Source organism: Gymnogyps californianus, chromosome 18 (assembly GCF_018139145.2).
Source record: "Gymnogyps californianus isolate 813 chromosome 18, ASM1813914v2, whole genome shotgun sequence".
Lineage (NCBI taxonomy): Eukaryota > Metazoa > Chordata > Aves > Accipitriformes > Cathartidae > Gymnogyps > Gymnogyps californianus.
This window is the reverse complement of record NC_059488.1, coordinates 7,975,972-7,993,957: the sequence shown is the minus strand read 5'-3', so window position 1 is coordinate 7,993,957 and position 17,986 is coordinate 7,975,972. Positions and strand designations below refer to the sequence as shown.

General features: G+C 40.7%; 1 protein-coding gene across 5 annotated transcripts in view; it reads left to right on the top strand.

Moving 5' to 3' along the window:
* Positions 1 to 2,715: 2,715 nt before the first annotated feature.
* TSC1 (TSC complex subunit 1) overlaps positions 2,716 to 17,986 on the top strand; it is a 28,832-nt gene continuing 13,561 nt past the window's right edge. For 3 of the 5 annotated variants that reach the window (XM_050908118.1, XM_050908119.1, XM_050908116.1), the window contains exons 1-8: positions 2,716 to 2,774; positions 10,113 to 10,175; positions 11,259 to 11,434; positions 12,292 to 12,395; positions 13,042 to 13,194; positions 14,983 to 15,127; positions 16,173 to 16,327; positions 16,654 to 16,727. In XM_050908118.1, the coding sequence (XP_050764075.1) occupies positions 11,329 to 11,434; positions 12,292 to 12,395; positions 13,042 to 13,194; positions 14,983 to 15,127; positions 16,173 to 16,327; positions 16,654 to 16,727 (737 nt within the window). In that variant the 5' untranslated portion in view covers positions 2,716 to 2,774; positions 10,113 to 10,175; positions 11,259 to 11,328. Of the gene's footprint in view, positions 2,775 to 2,892; positions 2,915 to 10,112; positions 10,176 to 11,258; positions 11,435 to 12,291; positions 12,396 to 13,041; positions 13,195 to 14,982; positions 15,128 to 16,172; positions 16,328 to 16,653; positions 16,728 to 17,986 lie in introns of those variants that run through there. The other 2 variants (XM_050908117.1, XM_050908120.1) reach the window with 2 other exon arrangements.

The following is a 17,986-nucleotide window of genomic DNA, read 5'->3' as shown; positions in this document are numbered from 1 at the left end:
TTCCCGCTACAAAACCAAGCATTGTAACAGAAAACCAAAATGTACATTGCAGCTTCAGGGTTTCATATGAAGACAGTTACAGGAATTAAACAAAACAGGAAAATGACAAGCTGCTGAAAGGACTGAGATGTTATTTTATGAAACATTGGAGCCGGCTTCTGCCAGCACCCCTGAGCACAGACTTCCCGTTGACATAAAGTGCAAATGGCTGCAGAATGCGGCTCTTAAACTAGAGACAGTAAAAGCAAGTCAGCCACACAAAAAAACCCTATAGAAAAATCTAATAGCATATTCAGTAAAACCTCATCAGCCAGCTGATTTCGGAGGTGCTCCAAAGAGCACTGGGCACAGTCCTTTGGAGAAGGAGGATGACTATGTCTCCCAGTGTCAGTAACCTATGCGTAGAGCAGCTGCAATAAAACATCTGTATCAGCTGTTCTGCTTCCCCAAGTAGCCATGATCTCGCAAAGCCCAGATATAATTGCATACAAACTGATCCCTGAGATAATGGGCACAGATATACTCTTTTTTATAAGTATCACTAGTATCACTACACTAGAATGCCTGAAGAGAGATGGGGATACTGCTGTGTCTGGTTCAGCTCTCGCCCGCCCCTTCTCCCTTTAGTTTACTTCAGGAGTTCGTACAGAGCACATAGTTGCTGGATGGGAGCGCGGTCAGCTATCGCCTTGGCTTCTTGTGTTCTCACCCTTCCCTAGATTTCTGTTTATGGCTCCTGTTAAACTTGTCACCTCTCCTCTCCATTGAAACCGCCATAAAGGCGATTTATACAAGTGGAATTAAAAAACCAGAATGCCAGAGATGCATTTTGGGCTAGAAGGACCTTTGAGCTGACCCCGTGTGGTCATTCTTATTTTATGTCCTTCCTGTTGATATAATTTTCCCTGTTCTCTTTTCTTGTTTCAGGGCCAGCAGAGAACGGAGAGCCGCAGAGGGCTTATCTGGGCTCACATGGCGTGTGCTGGCCCTGACCCACACAGGCCATGGTGGACGAACAGTGGGTTCTGCTTGCATCCGAGGACAGTTTAATTTTGTGTAGTGCCGTGAGTTCTTACTACAGCATATGCTCCAGTGCATCCTAAGTAAATAGATTATTAAATGTATAACTCAGTAATAATAAACAGGTTAATTATAGCACATCACGTCCATTCTAATGCAGTCATCTTCCCTTTCAAATCTAGCAGCAAACCCCTCCTGTAGCATCCATGTTTTCTTTGTCAATTTGAATGTTATGGCAATTACACAGTAAAATAACACAACTAATTGCTTCCAGCTCTTTTCTGAAGCTCATCCTAATTTCCACTCTTTTCTGTGGCAGATTAAATAAACATGTCTTCTGCACAGCAGGAAAAAAATACCATCACTCAGTCCAGACTGTAATAAATATTAATTGCCATGCACAAGGCAGGACTAGATTAAAAACACGCTGGCTCCAAGCAACTCTATCATCTCATCCAGAAGCAGGATGACCTATTGCAGGTGCAGCGTGAAAGAACTCCCTCAGCCCTGCAAGGATGAGAGCTGTGAAACACCGCAAATAATGCCGCAGAAGTTAAAAATCAACCGATACTTCTCAGACGGGGTTCTAATCTGCTTTTACTTTCTTACACCTAGTTTCTACCTTGCAAATTTAATGTCCGTGATTCCTACTGGCATCTGAGGACAACTCATATGGATTGAAGAGTTCGATCAGCAGCTTCCAAAGCACCCTCGGTGCACCCCCACCGAACTGCCCCTCCTTGGGGAATGAGAAATGCTGAGACCCCGCCGGCCTGGGGATTGAAACATTGACTTGAAAACCTGTTGGTGTGGCATACAAAACTGAAGGCTGGAGAACCTGCCCTGAGGTTAATTTCCATTCTTCCTTCCTAAACTCTGGATTTTCCACAAGGAAAAATAAACCTTATCTAGAAGGAAGGATGAAATGTTTTATGTCATATAGTTGTTGCATCTCAGCAAAAAAAAGAAAATAATCCTTGTCCACGGTTTGCATGAAGTGTTATGGAGTCCAAAATAGGAAGAATTAAATGATCTTTGCGTATTCATCAAGCAGAAAGCAATCAAATTTCGGGTGCCTGCTCTGGAGTCTCCTTCTAGGACTTCTGCAGTACGGCACACGCGGCTGTCCCGTTAACGTCACCCCCCCACACACACAGAAGCACTTTTGAGACCTTTTTATTCCCTTTCGGCACATTCAGGCACTTAAAAACCGCTTTCAGGCAGGAGTCTGGAACCAGGTTCACGGCGCGGCCCGCGGAGCCGCCGCACGGCAGCCTCAACCGGCCTGACCCGAGGGCGGGCGGCCGAGCCGAGGCCCGCCGGCACCCGGGGGTCCCGATCCACACCCCTGGTGGCCACGGCCGGCTCGGCAGCGCGGGCGGAGGGGAAATAGGGGAAAATACGGGGCCCTTTCCTCGGGGTAGCGACAGCCCACGCCCGTCCCGCTGTCCGCCGCCCCGGTCCCCTCAGGCCGGGCCTTGTTTACCGGCCGCCGCCCGGCCCCGCCCCGCCCCGCGTGACGTGCCCGCCGCCCGGGGCTCCTCGCGGCACCGCCCCCAGAATCACGCGACCTCTTCGGGAGCTGCATCGCTCCCGCGCCGAGATACCTCCGCCGTGGGAGACCGGCTGGGGCGCGGCCGCCGTCACCCCACCCCTACTCCCCCCACGGGGAGAAAGGCCCTTGAGGGGGAAGAGACGAGCGGGGTGGCGAGGGACCGGCGCGGCGTCGGGCGAGGGAGGAGTGAGGCGGAGAGGTGGGACTAGTTTGTGCGGCGGAGGGATTCGAGGGGAGAAGAGGCTTCTGAATGGGAGGGGGAGGTAGGGCCAAGATGGCGGCGCCCTGTGGGCTAGAGGAGCCCTGAGTGGTAAACAGCTGAGGGGAGGAGAAGGAGAGGTGAGTGCGCTGGGCCTCCTCCTTCCTCCCCCAGCGGGGCGAGAGCGGAGGCAGACGGGGGGGCACGGAGAGAAGGAGGCAGAGAACAGAGAGAGGGGGAGGCAGGGAGAAAGGGCTCGGGGAGGAGGCGGCAGGAGAAAGGGAAGGGGCCGAGGGGATGAGGAAGGCGAGGGTAAAGCCTGGCGGGGGGGGGCGATGTTCCCCCCTCCGTTCCCTTTCCTTTCCCCCCTCCGTTCCCTTTCCTTTCCCCCCTCCGTTCCCTTTCCTTCTCCCTCAGCCAAACTTGCTCTTGGTCGCTACCCACCCCGGGGGGGAGGGGGGCTGGGGGCGCTGCCCCCCCGCAGGGTCCCCCCACCAGCCAACGCGCCTCTAATTTTGCGGGGTTTGTCGAAAAAGGTTCAGCATCTCCGTTTCAAACGCTGAGTAGTGATTTCCAGACTTCTCCTGCCTCAGTTACTTGCTGAGGAGGTTCCGTCGTCCGGGGTTAGGCATTAAAGCAGTTGTTAAAAGTCTGTCCCCTTGGTGAGGAAGGCTTTTCTTACTTCCTTGCTCGTGGGTAGGTAATGTGAAGTCAGGATGTAGTTTACTTCTACAAGAAAACATTTTGCTTCCTGTTACCACAAAGAACTTGAAAGACTGCAGTTCTGAAGTTTTCACCCTTTGTTTGCTGTGGATGCAGCCTCTATCATTGTTTTATCAGTTTAGTCAGTGCTTCTCTCTTTGTTGTTTGTTGTTTTGTTTTTTTTTTTAATTAGTCTTTTATAAGGCAATGAGTGAAAGAAAGAACATGCCTTAAAGGAGTGTATGATTCAAAACCCATAGAAATGACACAGAAACCAGGATCGGATTTTGTGTGCAGAACTGTTTCCAGAACTGCTGTTTCCAGAGAACCTTCCAGTGGATGCTAATACAGAAGGTTTTCATTCTTTGTCTGGTCTGATCCTGTAGTTTCCTGACATTAACTTCTGTGGCAAGTTGTTAGAAGTCCATCATAACCGAAGCACTACTGAAGTGATCCCATTAGGTGGAAAAATTCCTCTTCAGTTTACATGTATGAACAACTAGAAACTGGATCTTTGAAAACTTGGGAAGTTTTAATGATTAGTACAAGCACTGGGAATACATACTTCTGTCTGCAGTTTACTTTGCTAAGCAGCAATCGGGTATTCTGCTTATCAGAAACAGCTATGCCATGTTTAAGCGTAAAATCATGAACTTAAAATCCTTTACTCAGTAAAACACTCTTTTGGTTTGTTTTTGTTAGTTCATGTGTTTTGGATTTTTTAGTTTTTTAACAGCCTAGTCAGCCCAAGACTAAATTGCCTTTATGGGGAGTTGCACAGACTTACTCAGATGAAAATGTAGTCAGAATATCTAATGTGTCATGAGATAAGCTTTAATTAAAATGATTTTATCTTTGGCTGTGTTTAATCCTGGCTCCTTAACTCTGTTACTTGAGAATTGACTTCTGTGGTGACTAATAAAAAGTAGCGTTATTAAAGGGTTCACACGTGAGATATACTGTCCAATTGCAGATGTTTTGGTGTTTGAACAAGCATTTGACTTTAGTGACTATTTGTAGTTTAAAATGAATGCTGGCCCTATTTAGAGCTGGATTGCTGGGATGTTGACTTGTACCAATCCCTGAAATTCTTGCAACTTCCAAACACCTTATATGAGCTGGTGATGTGATTACCAAAGTCAGTCTCTGTAAGAACCGAATAGCCTATAACACACGTGCGCGCACACTCACATGCACAAGCATATATATATATATATTTGGAAAAGATACCTTCTGTAATAAGCAAATCAAATAATCAAAGCACTTTTTAATGGTGGAGGCAGGGGAGGGGTACCAGATTTTATGGCATGTTGCAGACAGGTGTATATTTTTTTGAAAGAATGTTACAGCTCAGGATCCTGGTCTGGTATGTAGCTGCTGTATTTTCATGTGACTTAATAAACATAAGAGGACAAGTAGTAATACTTTCTTTGTTACCATAAGCATTTCTTTGGGTAGCACATTAAGATACAGAGCAAAATTCTTGCAATGGTGAACTGCTATCACTTTCCTGGGTATTATTCTTTTTTGTTTTTAATTAAAAAGTTACATATCATTTGGTATTGTTCTGTGTAATGCCTACTTTAATTCTTGGAGTAGTTAAAATGCCTCGACTGAGTACACTAGGTAGTTTACAGTGGTTTCAAGATTTACTGAATTGCAGCCTAACTCTTTGAATATGTTTAAAGGTTTCTCTTGGTGGCAAAAAAACTGCTGCAGAGATTTAGGAGTCTCACTCCTTATGTTACTGCGAAGTCTAGAGCTCTCTGTTTACTTGTTCATAGTTTTAAAAAGATTCCTTAGTTGAACTTAATTTCCTTGTGTACTGTTAATTAAATTGGGATAGAAGAACAGTGCTTGTTCTTATTTATTTATTTGCTATTAATATATGCAGTGGTGTGTAAGGAATTGAAATAATTCCCTTTCAGGTTAGTAACTGGCTTGTTAGCATGGCTTCTGCCAAAGGGTTGAGTGTCAGCCCTACCATGTTTGGGCTTTTTTTCGACATGCGTTACTTTTAAACAATTTTCCCTCTGACAGAAATTTGATGGGTAGCAATTAGCATAGTGTATTAGCACAGCGTACTTTCAAAAGAATCTTAAAAATTGCTGAATATGATTCTCTCTCTTTGTTTGGGGTTATTGGTTTTTTGTGATCTTCCTGTTCCTGCTTCAGTTAAGCACCTGTAACAAAGTACAGAAGAATGTATATAATATCGAGTTATAACGATAAATAATTATTGAGTTTAGGAATGGGGTCTTGTATCAGATCTTAAAATAACCAGAAATATATGGACTACTAGAAGAAGCCAGACACCTTCATTCTTTAAAAATGAATAAATAAATTAATTGTACTGCCAATTGTAATGATCAGTTTGAACTGAGGTTTAAAGTGTTTAGAGTTATTATTTCTGGATGGTGAAAAAGGGAATGATCAGCTGCTTACTTTCGTATTGCTACCAGTGGTTTTTCTCCCTGATGTCACTTTTCATTCATTGCTTATGTCACTTCTATAATGGCAGTGTTTAGTTTACCTGTGAAGAAAATACAAAATTAAGTATTGTTAGGAAATATAAAACAGGCTTGGATTTTTGTATATCGGATGGGAGGGAGTGAGGCTTGTCCTTTCATGACAAACATTTCAAAGATTTGAGTGACAAGGGCTGCTTTGTTGTCAATCTAACTTTTTCTCTGAAAACAATGAATGCTGTAAAATACTTCTGTCCTCATTCATGGCCTCTGCCAAAGCAGCACCTGAGGACCTTACTTTACCTGCAGTAGAAATCAGATGGAAAAGTGTAAATCTTGAGGTCTGGCTGCACTTCATTGCTGTCAGCAGTGGTCTTATGTTGTTAAAATCCCCCTTTTCTCTTGGGGAGGGGGAATAACCATTTAGAGACATGCCCCAAATTTAACTTATGATTAATGAAGAGGGATGAAATGCTGATGTTGATCCCCCCACACACCACCCCCCAGAATAAGTGCTTCTGGTGTCTGAATTTCTACGCTGTTACAGCAAATGGTAAGGACGTTCTGAGAGGAGTGTGCGTTTATGTTGTATCCCCCCCTCCTCCCCACCCCTCGGAGAAGCATAACTGGCACTACCAGCTGCTTTTTCATTTGGCTTGAGATAAAAATACACTAAACAGAAGAACATCTTCTCTTGACAAAAATACTTACAGAAGTCATAATCTTTTGAAATACTCTGCTATCTCTTTCTCTGTTTAGCCTTTTCCAATGAATGTTTTTACAGTCTTTTCCTTTGTCTTGAGTTTGTAGCGTAACTGTATTGTGGTTAAATTAGCTACTGAAAAAAATTTCTAAAACAAATTGGTTCTTGGCTTGTTGGCTTCTCCTTTTTCTCCTGTAAGCTGGCTGCAAAGTTGTATTGGTACTTAAAATTAATACTTTTTACTAAAATTTGTCTTTATGAAAGCTCTTGATTATAAGAATAAGAAGTTGGCTATTGGCGTGTTATCTTCCAGTCAGATTAAAATGTTGTATTTTAAAAGGTATTTAAACAGATTTTTTTTTTCACTGTTTACTATCTAGTGCTTTGGATCTTTTATATAAAACTAATTTTAAAAGTTAGTGAAGAATCAGTGACTCAAACCATATGGAAAAGTTACTGACTTTGTTTTAATCCTATCAGTTCCAAGTATGGCTGCAGGGATGTGGAAATTCTTCTAATAGGGGAACGATTGCAATAGCTAGGGATGGTAGCATTAAAGAGACTCATCTTGCATACTGTGTATTTGAGAAGATAGACGTGGTCATGATATGATACTGTGAAGATTCAAAGGAGATCCTGTTCACCACAGGTGTTCTATCAATCCCAGATACAAAATACTGTGGCATTCAATGGGTGAATTTACTTCAATTTACAAGGTAATGGAAGTTCCTTAACCTGGCCTGTCCTGAGTTCCCTATCTACAGGATTTGAAAATTGCATCACAAATTACTGGTGGGATTGGTCATAAATCACACTGACACCATGGGCCCTGGGAACTGTACTTCATCTACCAGAAAGCAGTGTTTTCTGATTGAAGTTAAAAGCCCGTCGCCTGTAAACTAGTTATTCAGCTGTCTTTGCTTAAAAAAAGTGTGATGCGATTTAGGACTACTGCTGGAATTTCCTGGTTTGTTCATTTGTGTTGGGCATCGTGAACACAATATGATTAGAGGATCTCAGTCTTAATCTTACTTAGGGTTTCAAATCTGTTCCTCACAAATGACTTTACAAGAAATCCTGCATTGAGAAGGCTGTGATTTGCTTTTTTTTAAATGCGACTATTTGTGTATAGCAGGGTGACAACATTATACTGGTGTTTATATAACTTTGACAGATAAACTTTCCACCTAGTGAAGTACCTATGTGTAATATTGTCCCATTTTTAGATGTGGTTTGAAATACTTTTGTTAATATTTTGAATACGGGCTTTTGGAGTGGAGATTGTTCCACTTTATGTAAAGTACTTCAGTGCACGATCGGCTGATTGACAAGTTTATTTAAACTATGCTGGATTTATTGGCACAAGGTCACTTGAGCCATCTGTTTTAGTTTAGGGAGCTTGGGAAATTATTAGTTACCTATGCGTATAGTTATTGGCAACTAAGCTTGCGTTATCAACCTTGCTTTTATCTGATTGTAGTGTTTGTGCGTGCCATCAGGCCAATAGCATAAAATTTGAAATCCTCTTACCTACTGAACATTTAAACCGGTGTTTTGCCCATCTGTCTGCAAGTATATTGTTGAGCCTCACTTCCAGAACCCATCCAGAGTGCCTGCAAAGGCATGTTTCTTGATTTCACCATGCTATAGTTTTTCCTCTGGAAATATCAGAATTAGTGAAACCTTCTGTTGATGTTTTTACTGGTGTGATGAAGATGTGGTCCAAGTATAGTAGTATTACTAGAGGAAAATAAGAAATAAAAGCATTGTTTTTGCTCTGGTGGGGGGCGGGGAACCAAAGAAAAGAGAGTTGACAAGGTCTTTGTGGGGTAAAAAAGCAGAGACTAGCGTTTATGCTGCTTTAATTCTCAAAACAGGTTTTGCTTGCAGCTGGTTTGGGGGTGTGGTTGTGCATCTCTTTTGTTAACAAGATTTTAAACTAATTCATGTTGCTTAGGAAGGTGGTGAATCTATTGCTTAACCATAGCTGAGACTGTCTCCTGATAGAAATTGAGGCACCTATGTTAGCAAGCCCTTTACAGTCTCAAAGATAGTGTTCTCAGAAACAAAGGAATAGATTACTTGTAGTAAACTATTTGTCCATATATAGTTCTGCATGCATTTTTGGGTATCTCAGTACAACTGTATTTTAGTAAATTAAATATTAGAGCAGTTAGTAGAAACTAAAAAAGCAGTTGACTCCTGAAAACGAGTAACAAAGTGGAAGGTTGACTCCTTAGGTTGCATGGATGAGTGGCTTTAAACTTTTTGAAAGGATGATGTCACTCTTTGAACATTGATTGCCTTCTAAACAGCAAGCTCTTTGAGGAAGAAGTTGAAGCTTGGAAGTCTGTGCAATGTAGAGTTACAAAAAACAAAACAAAACAAAAAAAACCCCAAACCCGCAGAACCCCAAACCACAACAAATCCCAGCTCTAATCTTTTTGGAAAGCAGAGATCCATTCTGTTTTTGAGTAAAAAGTGACTCTTTTCCCCCACCCCAAGTTTGTATTTTATTATCTTTAGTTGAAAGTCTTGCTTACACTACCAGCCAGTTTTAAATCTGCAGTTTTTAAGGTCTTGCCAGCATGGGACTTGAAGAGAAACAGCATTTAAATCTGAAACACTTCAATTAGCAGACTCTGCTAGCTGCTTGTAGATGAACTGAAATTTTATTTGGACTGTTCAGCTATGCAGCTATGATTGTTGAAAACTGAGGGTGGGGGGTTTTTCCCCCTTCTGGATCGGTGATTACTGAAACACTTAAAGTTTGTTGCTAATGAAATGCCTGTTGTGAGTGTGGTGCCATATTATCACCTTTGAATTTGCAATCAGTGCCAGATTAAGTAAGCTGATGTCTTATGGCCCCAATAAAAGTGACCTTGGGCAGTTCTGCAACTACAGAGTGGTATGTTGCAAATGACAAAGTTTACTGGTAGACAGGTTAACTCCTGCTGTCCAGTAACATTGTTAAACATAAGTTTTCAAGAAAGTAATGTGTATATAAGTAATAACAGCATTATCATTTAAAATAGAGCACTGATATATGGTCCTTGGCTAATGTCTAACAACGTTTTGACTAGAATCTAAAGACTTAAACAATTACAGTAATTATTCGAGGTTCAGAATTTGGTAGGATAAGGGAAGATTTCTTTGTGTGGAAGATTTTACCTCCCATAAATAAAGCTCTTTAGCAGCTTCTGAAGGTTCACAGTACAAAACTACAATCTTGTGAAAGCCATGTAGTTTGAGGCAATTGCACAGTCTAACCCGTGGACAATTCTGGAAAGGGCAACTGTGCAACACCTTTTGGTGTTTTTCAAACGAAGGTCTGACTTTCCTCACGCAGGAGGTACGTAGCTCTGCTATTCTTAGTAAAGAACTTAATGCTGTTCTGAATATACAAGGTTTGATAAGAAATAAATTGTGCCTTTTGTTAACCTCTTCGTGCTTTTTCTTTATTAGTGATCATGAAAGGTGTGTGGCTGACAGCATTGCAGACAGAAGCTCAGCTCGTCCACAGAACAGGTGCTGTATACACAATTGCAGTAAAAAAAAAATCTTGTGTGTAAACTTGGTGTGTGTCAGTCTTGCCTTCCATGGAGGAAGTGAAAAATGTATGCTAGCTGGAAGTAGGAGGAAAGAAGAAACCCTTGCTAATAAAATCAGGTGTGATGTGAAGCCAGATTATTTCTGCCACTGGGAAAGGTTCAGCATAGGATTATTATGGATGAAGAAAAACTTGATTCATTTTGTGATATATAGATAGATATGATACCTGAATCCCTCCGTTGCTGGTACATGGGAGGAAACCAGCCTGAAATGGCTTAGATTTACTCCTGCTTGGTACTTTGAAGCTGACCAGTGATGTTGTCTGCACACTGTTGCATTTAATAATCTATACAGTTTTTGCACTGCAGAGTTTTTAATATATTATTCACAAATTATACATGTGAAAACAAGGTATGTTGTGCTGCTAAGCTTGTGATTTAGTATGCACAGGGTGGCCGAGGAACAGCAGCTGTAGTAAGCCTAACTGAGTTTCCTGACAGCTGCAACTTGGCCACATTGCAAGTATTAAAGCACAAATCTATTAGTATGCAATAATGCAAAGCCGAGGGCAGTGAATTTCTAATCTAGCCACAGGAGTGGAGAAGGATCTTGCGATACATATTTACTCCAGAGTGTAGACCACTATGCAAAGGAGTTGAAAGGTTGTTTGAGGAGGAATTGCTGTAAGAAAGCGAGAATGGAGTGATTCCAGGGAGCTATTTGCATTTTATTCAAAACTTTAGTCTTAGTTGGCTGAGCTGGAGAGCAAATTAAAAAAATACGGTAACAGAATGCTCTGACAGTCTATATATGCTAGCCAAGGTCTTCCACAAAACAGATTAACGCCTTTTTTAAAAACATGAAGAAAGCCTGGCTCGTGACTCATTGGCTTCTTTGGAAACTTTTCTCTTACAGCTTTTTTTGCAGATGTGTAAACTCTAGCAATCCTTTCAGTATTAAATGGGCAATACTGCAGAAAAGAAATAGGGAAGCGATGAGAGATTTAAGATGCAAAGGGAAAAAGGAAAGTTCATTCATCTGTTCTCTCTTCTCTCCTAGTCTGGTAGAGAGGCACCAATGAGGAACTTCCTGAAATTTTAACCTCCACATTCATGTCAGTACGTGCATCATGGCACAGCAAGGAAATGTTGGTGAGCTCCTCTCAATGCTGGATTCTCCAATTCTGGGTGTCCTGGAAGATATAACAGCTGCATTCAAAGATAATCTCATTTGTGGTATGTATGCTTTTACGTAATTCAAGGAAGGGTTTTGTTTTTACACCAATAAAGGTAGAATAATGGGTTTTTTTCTATCACACACAGTCTTTGCAAATGCAACTTGAAAGAAACTCTTTATATTTGGGTTTGAAATTGCTTTGAGGATTGAGGCTTCTCTTCAGTCCATTTTGCTTAATGGCATGCCTCTTGGAAGGTCTGTTATATAATTGTTAAAATGCTATTTTAAAATGACTACCTTTTCCTGGGGCATAACCTCAAGTTGAGCTGATGAAACTTTCTTTGTCAAGTGTATCTAGAAAGAATTAGGTGTCATCCACATTATGGGAACTAGTGGGATTTTGATCATTTGAAAAATAAACAACAAAAAAGCCAACCCCAAACAAAACAACAGACTTTCTTGAAAATATGATTGCTGCTATTAATGCATCCCGTATGTTGATAGAGCCTTTTCAGAGCATGAGAGCACTGTCAGTGTCTTTGTCCCTGAACTTGCTCTCCTTTATCTGCTGAAGGGAGAGAATGTAAAGTTACTCCTGAACTCTTTACCTGTACTGGGTAAAATGCTCTTGCAGTTCAGCTCCCTTTAGGTTTTTAAGGTTAGACAGTGGTTGTTAGTTATTAAAAAAACTAGTTACTTTCCCTGAGTCAAATGCAGTTGCTTGAATGGTTAGGAACTAGAAAATGTAGTCGAGAGGTCTCATTTTCCTAAAGGTCTGGTAAACACTTAAGTCCTGGTTTATATTATAAATTCTGTCATAGTTGTTAAAAAGTTGTGCCATGTCGCTGTAACAAATGCTTCATTTTTCATGTATTGAGAATGTATGTTTTTTATCTTGCTGTAAACAAACTAATAGACCGTGGACCTATGCTTGTGAACAACCTGGTAGACTATTACTTGGAAACCAATTCTCAGCAGGCACTGCATATACTGTCCACACTGCAAGAGCCTCATGACAAGGTAAAAAAATCTTGTTATTAAGTATGGCAGATTTTAGCCTGGTATTGAAGCAGCCTTTAAATAGCATCTGTTAGAACTCTGTTTTTCCATTCTGGTATAGAATTACCTTGTTGTAGAGATGGAGTATGTCTGTAGTAAGAGTACTTAAGTTTTAAAAAAAACTTCAAAGGTCTCCGTTTCTTGGGTTGCTTAAACTGACCCAATTAAGCAAAGAACGCCTATAAATGAAAGTTTTCTGAGGACTAATGTTGTCTCTTTGCAATGGTACTGCTGCTTGTTCAATGCTGGATGTGTTAGCCTAAAACAAATTGGATATTTTGAGAGCAAGTAAGGATTTTTAAATAGATTGAGAAAACGGCACTACAAATTGTTTTACTTCTACTGACCAGAATTTTTTTTATTATTTATTTATGATAAACGTTTTGAAGTGCAGTGACTGCTTCTGGACTAAATAGTTTGCATTTTGCTACCTGCAGACTTAAATTTATCGCTGGGTTTTATGTGCTCTCGGATCCTGTATATTTGTAAAATGCCCATAGTTTCCATAGTTGGCAACGGCAAACTGCTGAATATAGATTGGTGAAAAAGAATATATGCCAGTTAAATACCTTTCCTTTTTCTGCCACTCTGCAAAATCCTCTATCAGCATCTACTGGACAAAATTAATGAATATATGGGCAAAGCTGCTACCCGTTTACCCACTCTCTCTCTGCTGGGACACGTGATAAGACGACAACCATCTTGGAAACATAAGCTTTCTCAAGCACCTCTCCTACTTTCATTACTTAAATGTCTCAAGGTAAGAACTGTCAGTGTTGTCCATAAAACACTTGTACACCTGATGTAAACGTACATACTTGTAATGCAAGGCATTTGTTTTCTGTTTTGATGTCATTTAGTTAAGCCGTGAGAAGAGATAAAACGTTGATTAAAATACTGAGCCACAGTGGAATTACATCAACTAAATACTCTGTGCTGATCCTGTTATTACTGACAATCTTGTTTCTAAAAGCCACTGTCACTGTGTAACTTTGAGTTAGGAAAGTTTACTAAAACTGTTCTAAAAGTTAAAGACAGAGGGCCGTCGGTCAAGTTGATAGATATCTTGAATGTGAACTTAATGAGAAATACAGTAACTCCCATTAGTGCATTCTGAAATTTGTGCATGTAAGGTAATATACTCTACTTGCAGTGTAGATGGGCCATGCAATAGACTATTCCATGGTGAAATTACCTTGGGATTAGCAGACTTTACCTTCTTAGCTACAGACGTGCTGGATTACAAGGAGGTAGCTGTTTCCCCATGCGTTGGGGTTTTTTTTCCCATCTGCAAATTTATCAGTTATAATACTGTACAGTATTGTAACAGTGAATAAAGAATGGAAAGTGTTTTGAGACCTAGAATGCGTTGTCAGTAATATCATTTAACATGATAGTGAAGAATTCATATTAATCATTTAAGTCACATTAAAATGCATGATGTAGTCAAGTGCCAGTGCTCTTCAAAACAAAAACAGTACAAATTTGTAACTGCCAAAGAAGCAGCTACAAGTGCTGTTACTGGAACTCCTGATGTGCCTGACGAGTTCTGTTATCCTTTTCAGTGTGAGTCTTATCTGATTGTGAGAGGAGTGAAGTGTGTCAGAAAGCTGGTGGGAGTAGAACAGAGATGTGGAAGTGCTAGGAATGTGTACAGAGGGATAGGGATGGACGTGAAATGTGCTGTGAAGGGTTATGTCTGACTGAGGGAGAATAGAGGCCATAGATTACACAGAGGAAGAAAAATCCGTAACACTGAATATGTCCGATCAGCCTGAGTGGCTCTTAGGAGATACCAAGACCAGCTCAGTGGCATCTGGCCACAGGCTTACCTGTGCTGTTTACACCCCTATCCTGACAAAGCAGAGGAACTACCAAGGAAAAATGCACATTAAGCTGGGGAAGCAAGTAGGGACCCCACCAGGAAAGAGTTTGAACATTTTCTGTGTCCTGTCCTAAAATCTGGTTCTCTATTTCTGTTTCATCTAGCTAAAGATTTTTACGCCACATCCCTTTCTCTCGGTGTAAGCCATGGGGTTCTAGTTATTGTTTGAATTACTGCTTTATGAAATATTTAGCAGCCGGAGTCATCAACCAGGTTTAATAGAAAAGCTTTTGACCCTTGTGTTGGTAATTGGCCAACGTCCTTGAATACCCTGATCAGATTTGCAGTTTCTTAGGCTCTGAATGCTGTGTGTTCTTAGCTCTGGAAAAGAAAGAAGGTGGTACATAAGGTGCTTCACATACTACTAATTCTTTTTCTACTCAATTGTGGAACTGTGGTGATGTTCTCTTTTTAACTAAGTCAAGTCTTTATACAGAAAAGCAGCAGCAGAATAGGAGCAAGAATCCGAAATCTTTTTTCTTAGAGTTGTTCTGGATGAAAGAGACAATAATCTTGGTTCACTAAGTTATGGTAGGTTTCAGAGGGATTGTTTCGAAGTAGAGAGCTTTTTCCATGATGGTGATTCACTCTTCATTTCATCCTTGGAAAAAAATGAGTTCAACACTTTTAACTGACTAATGCAGGTTTTTTCCCTTCTTGCAGACTGACACAGATGTAGTAGTACTCACCACAGGTGTCCTAGTGCTAATAACCATGTTGCCAATGATTCCTCAGTCTGGCAAACAGTACCTTCATGATTTCTTTGGTATCTTTGGGCGTCTCTCAGCCTGGTGCTTGCAGAATCCAGGTGAGATTTCAACTTTGTCGCATGCAGTTATGGTTTAGTAGTATCCTTGTGACTCTTACACAGTTGTTGAGCACGTTCTTTTGTGAGCTTCTTGATGGTCTGAGATTATTTAAATGCAGAAAATGATGTATTAAGCCCACAGGCTATTCTGTTCTTTGATAGTTAGCATCGGGGAGTGCTTCTTTGCTCAAAATTTAGAAGTCTCTTAGATTCTTCCATGTCGTGCTGCTACTACATGAAGCTTCACTGGACCAAAATGCTACTCTGATGACAGTGAAAAGCAGAGATTGATCTTAATGGATAGAGAAGGGAAAATGCTAACATTTGAGGCAGATATTTGGGAATTTGAGATTCACAGGTATGGATGGGGGAGGGGGAAGAAGCAACATGCGAGAGTTTCTTTTAATGTGCAACTATCAATAGTCATGAAAATGTTGGTAAAACTAGTCTTCTTAGTTATAGCATTGGTTCTGATGAATTGGTTTTGCTGAATTTGTTGTAAGGTGTCTGATATCTAACACTAGCGTTATCTGTGTATGTGTCTCTTGGCTGTATGAACAAATGCTGTGTTAAGCACAGAGATGCTATTTAGAGGCCATTTTGCATCGCAAGTAGGATTGGAACTTAAAAGATGGCTAGTAAGATTCAAGTCTGTTGTGATTGCTTTTTGAGGATACAAACTTTTAGTTTTTACCTTTGAAGTGAAGTAAACCTTAGTTTTCTTTTTTAATCGTTCGGTCAGTCTTGCAAACTCTGGCTCACTGTCTAGAGGGCTTTCAGGTATTAACTGGGAACAAAAAATGCTGTGCTTTGAGAATGACAGGATACTGGTTGGAATTAAGGTCCATATCTTAATGTTTGGTTTTGCTGTGAGCTGATGAGTGTTGCCTATTCTCTCAGAAGACTTCACAGTTTTGCTAGGGACTATTCGTATCTCAGAAGACTTGTTCCAGTTAACATTTCCAATTTAAAAGTACTTTGCTTGCATTCTTAGTTCTTTTCTTTTCTCCAATGTAATGAAAAAGATTCTAACTACTTTTTCCAGGTCATGTGGCAGAGATTTATCTTGTCCATCTTCATGCCAGCGTTTATGCTCTCTTTCATCGTCTTTATGGAATGTATCCTTGCAATTTTGTCTCCTTTCTGCGTTCTCACTACAGTATGAAGGAAAACTTGGAGACCTTTGAAGAGGTAGTCAAGGTAAAATGCTGCTCATCTCTGTATTATCTGAGACAAAGAATTCATAGCTGTATAAAGGCAGGTATTTGCCAATTTAATACACTACATTGATTTAACTGAGGGCTGCTCAACAAAACAGAATAAAAACTGGCTATTGGAGGACTGAAATCTCAGTTGGGAGCAAGATCATCTCTTGAAGCTGTGGTGATGTGCGTTAGCTTTATCTGTTAAATGTAACATTCTGAACTATTGGGATCAGTAGGTTGCTCATCAGCTTTGTGTAGCTTAGTGCAAACAAAAGATGCTGTACTGATAATACATACTTCTTCTTGGTCTTGCTCATCCAGCCAATGATGGAACATGTGCGAATTCATCCAGAATTAGTGACTGGATCTAAGGACCATGAACTGGACCCACGAAGGTATATATATATATGTTTACTCTGCTATTAGGAAAGGCTATAAATGAGCAGCTTTTAGTTGGGTTATTTCAGAAGGCTTGCAGTAAAACCTTTTCTGTCAGCAACAGTGTGTGCCAGTGGTGTTTTGCCACCCGTATTCTTAGGTACACCAGGTAAACATGTAGACTTTCTTCATCCAAGCTTACAGCTGGATGAATAAGCAAAAACTGTTGTGAAAGGCCATTAACAACAATGTTGGGGTTCTAAATTCATTTTGTGTCTGGGATAGAATCTGTCTTCTACTTAACAGTTGACTTTATCTTAATTTTATGACTTAACGATCAAACATCCTCTTAAAGTTCTAAAAGAATTTGCTTATCATGAATAAAGGGAAACTACCACTGACCTGCTTCATTGGCTTAAGGTTTGGGTCATATTTTTTTGGTTTGTTGAAGTACTTGGTGGGATTTAAGTGTTTAAAATGGCTTCAGTGTGTCTTGTTTTGGTACCTAGATATTGGTTCAGTTAACAGATCAATTCTTTTAACAGGTATGTCTTAACATTATCAGCTGTATTAGTTTTCTTTAGAAATAGGCTCATTTGCCTGCAGCAGCACCACTTGCTGCTTTTCTCTTGTCTCCACAGGCCCAGCCACTGAAGAGGAGAAATTGACTCTTGTTGCTGCACAGTAGTGCTCTTGCCCTGCTTTTCAGAGCCACTAGGAAAACACTACTAAATGGGAACCTATTGAATATCACAGTGCTCAATTTTGCAGGCTTCTCCCAGACAGGGGGGAGGGTGGCACCACTAAGGAGTACAATTGGCACAAAACTACCAGTTGAAGCCTTCTGATTTGGTATCTTGCACATAATATCTTACATTCAAAAGCAGCTCAGCCTTTAATAGACAGCCTTCTGTGCTTTCTCTTCTTTACAGTGAACTTCCATCCCCTGAAATACTGGACAGATCTAATCTGGCTGCTTAACTTAGTGAGAAAAAGTTTTCAGAAAGAAGGAGGTAGTAATAATAAAAAACATTCCCAAAATTTGGAAGGAAAAACATAGACCTGAAACTGGCATTGCAGATGGTGTTTGCTTAAATAATATAAGATTCCCTCACTGCTGGCATGTCTAAATTTTGACTACCAACATCTGAGTCTAGTTGAGCTGATTTCTACAGCTGCTGAAGCTCAGGATCAACCAAGTCTTCGTATGCTGTTCCTCCTTTCCAGAGTGCTCCATGGCAGACCTTTATGGATCTCTGTGTCAAAGCTGTTTGTC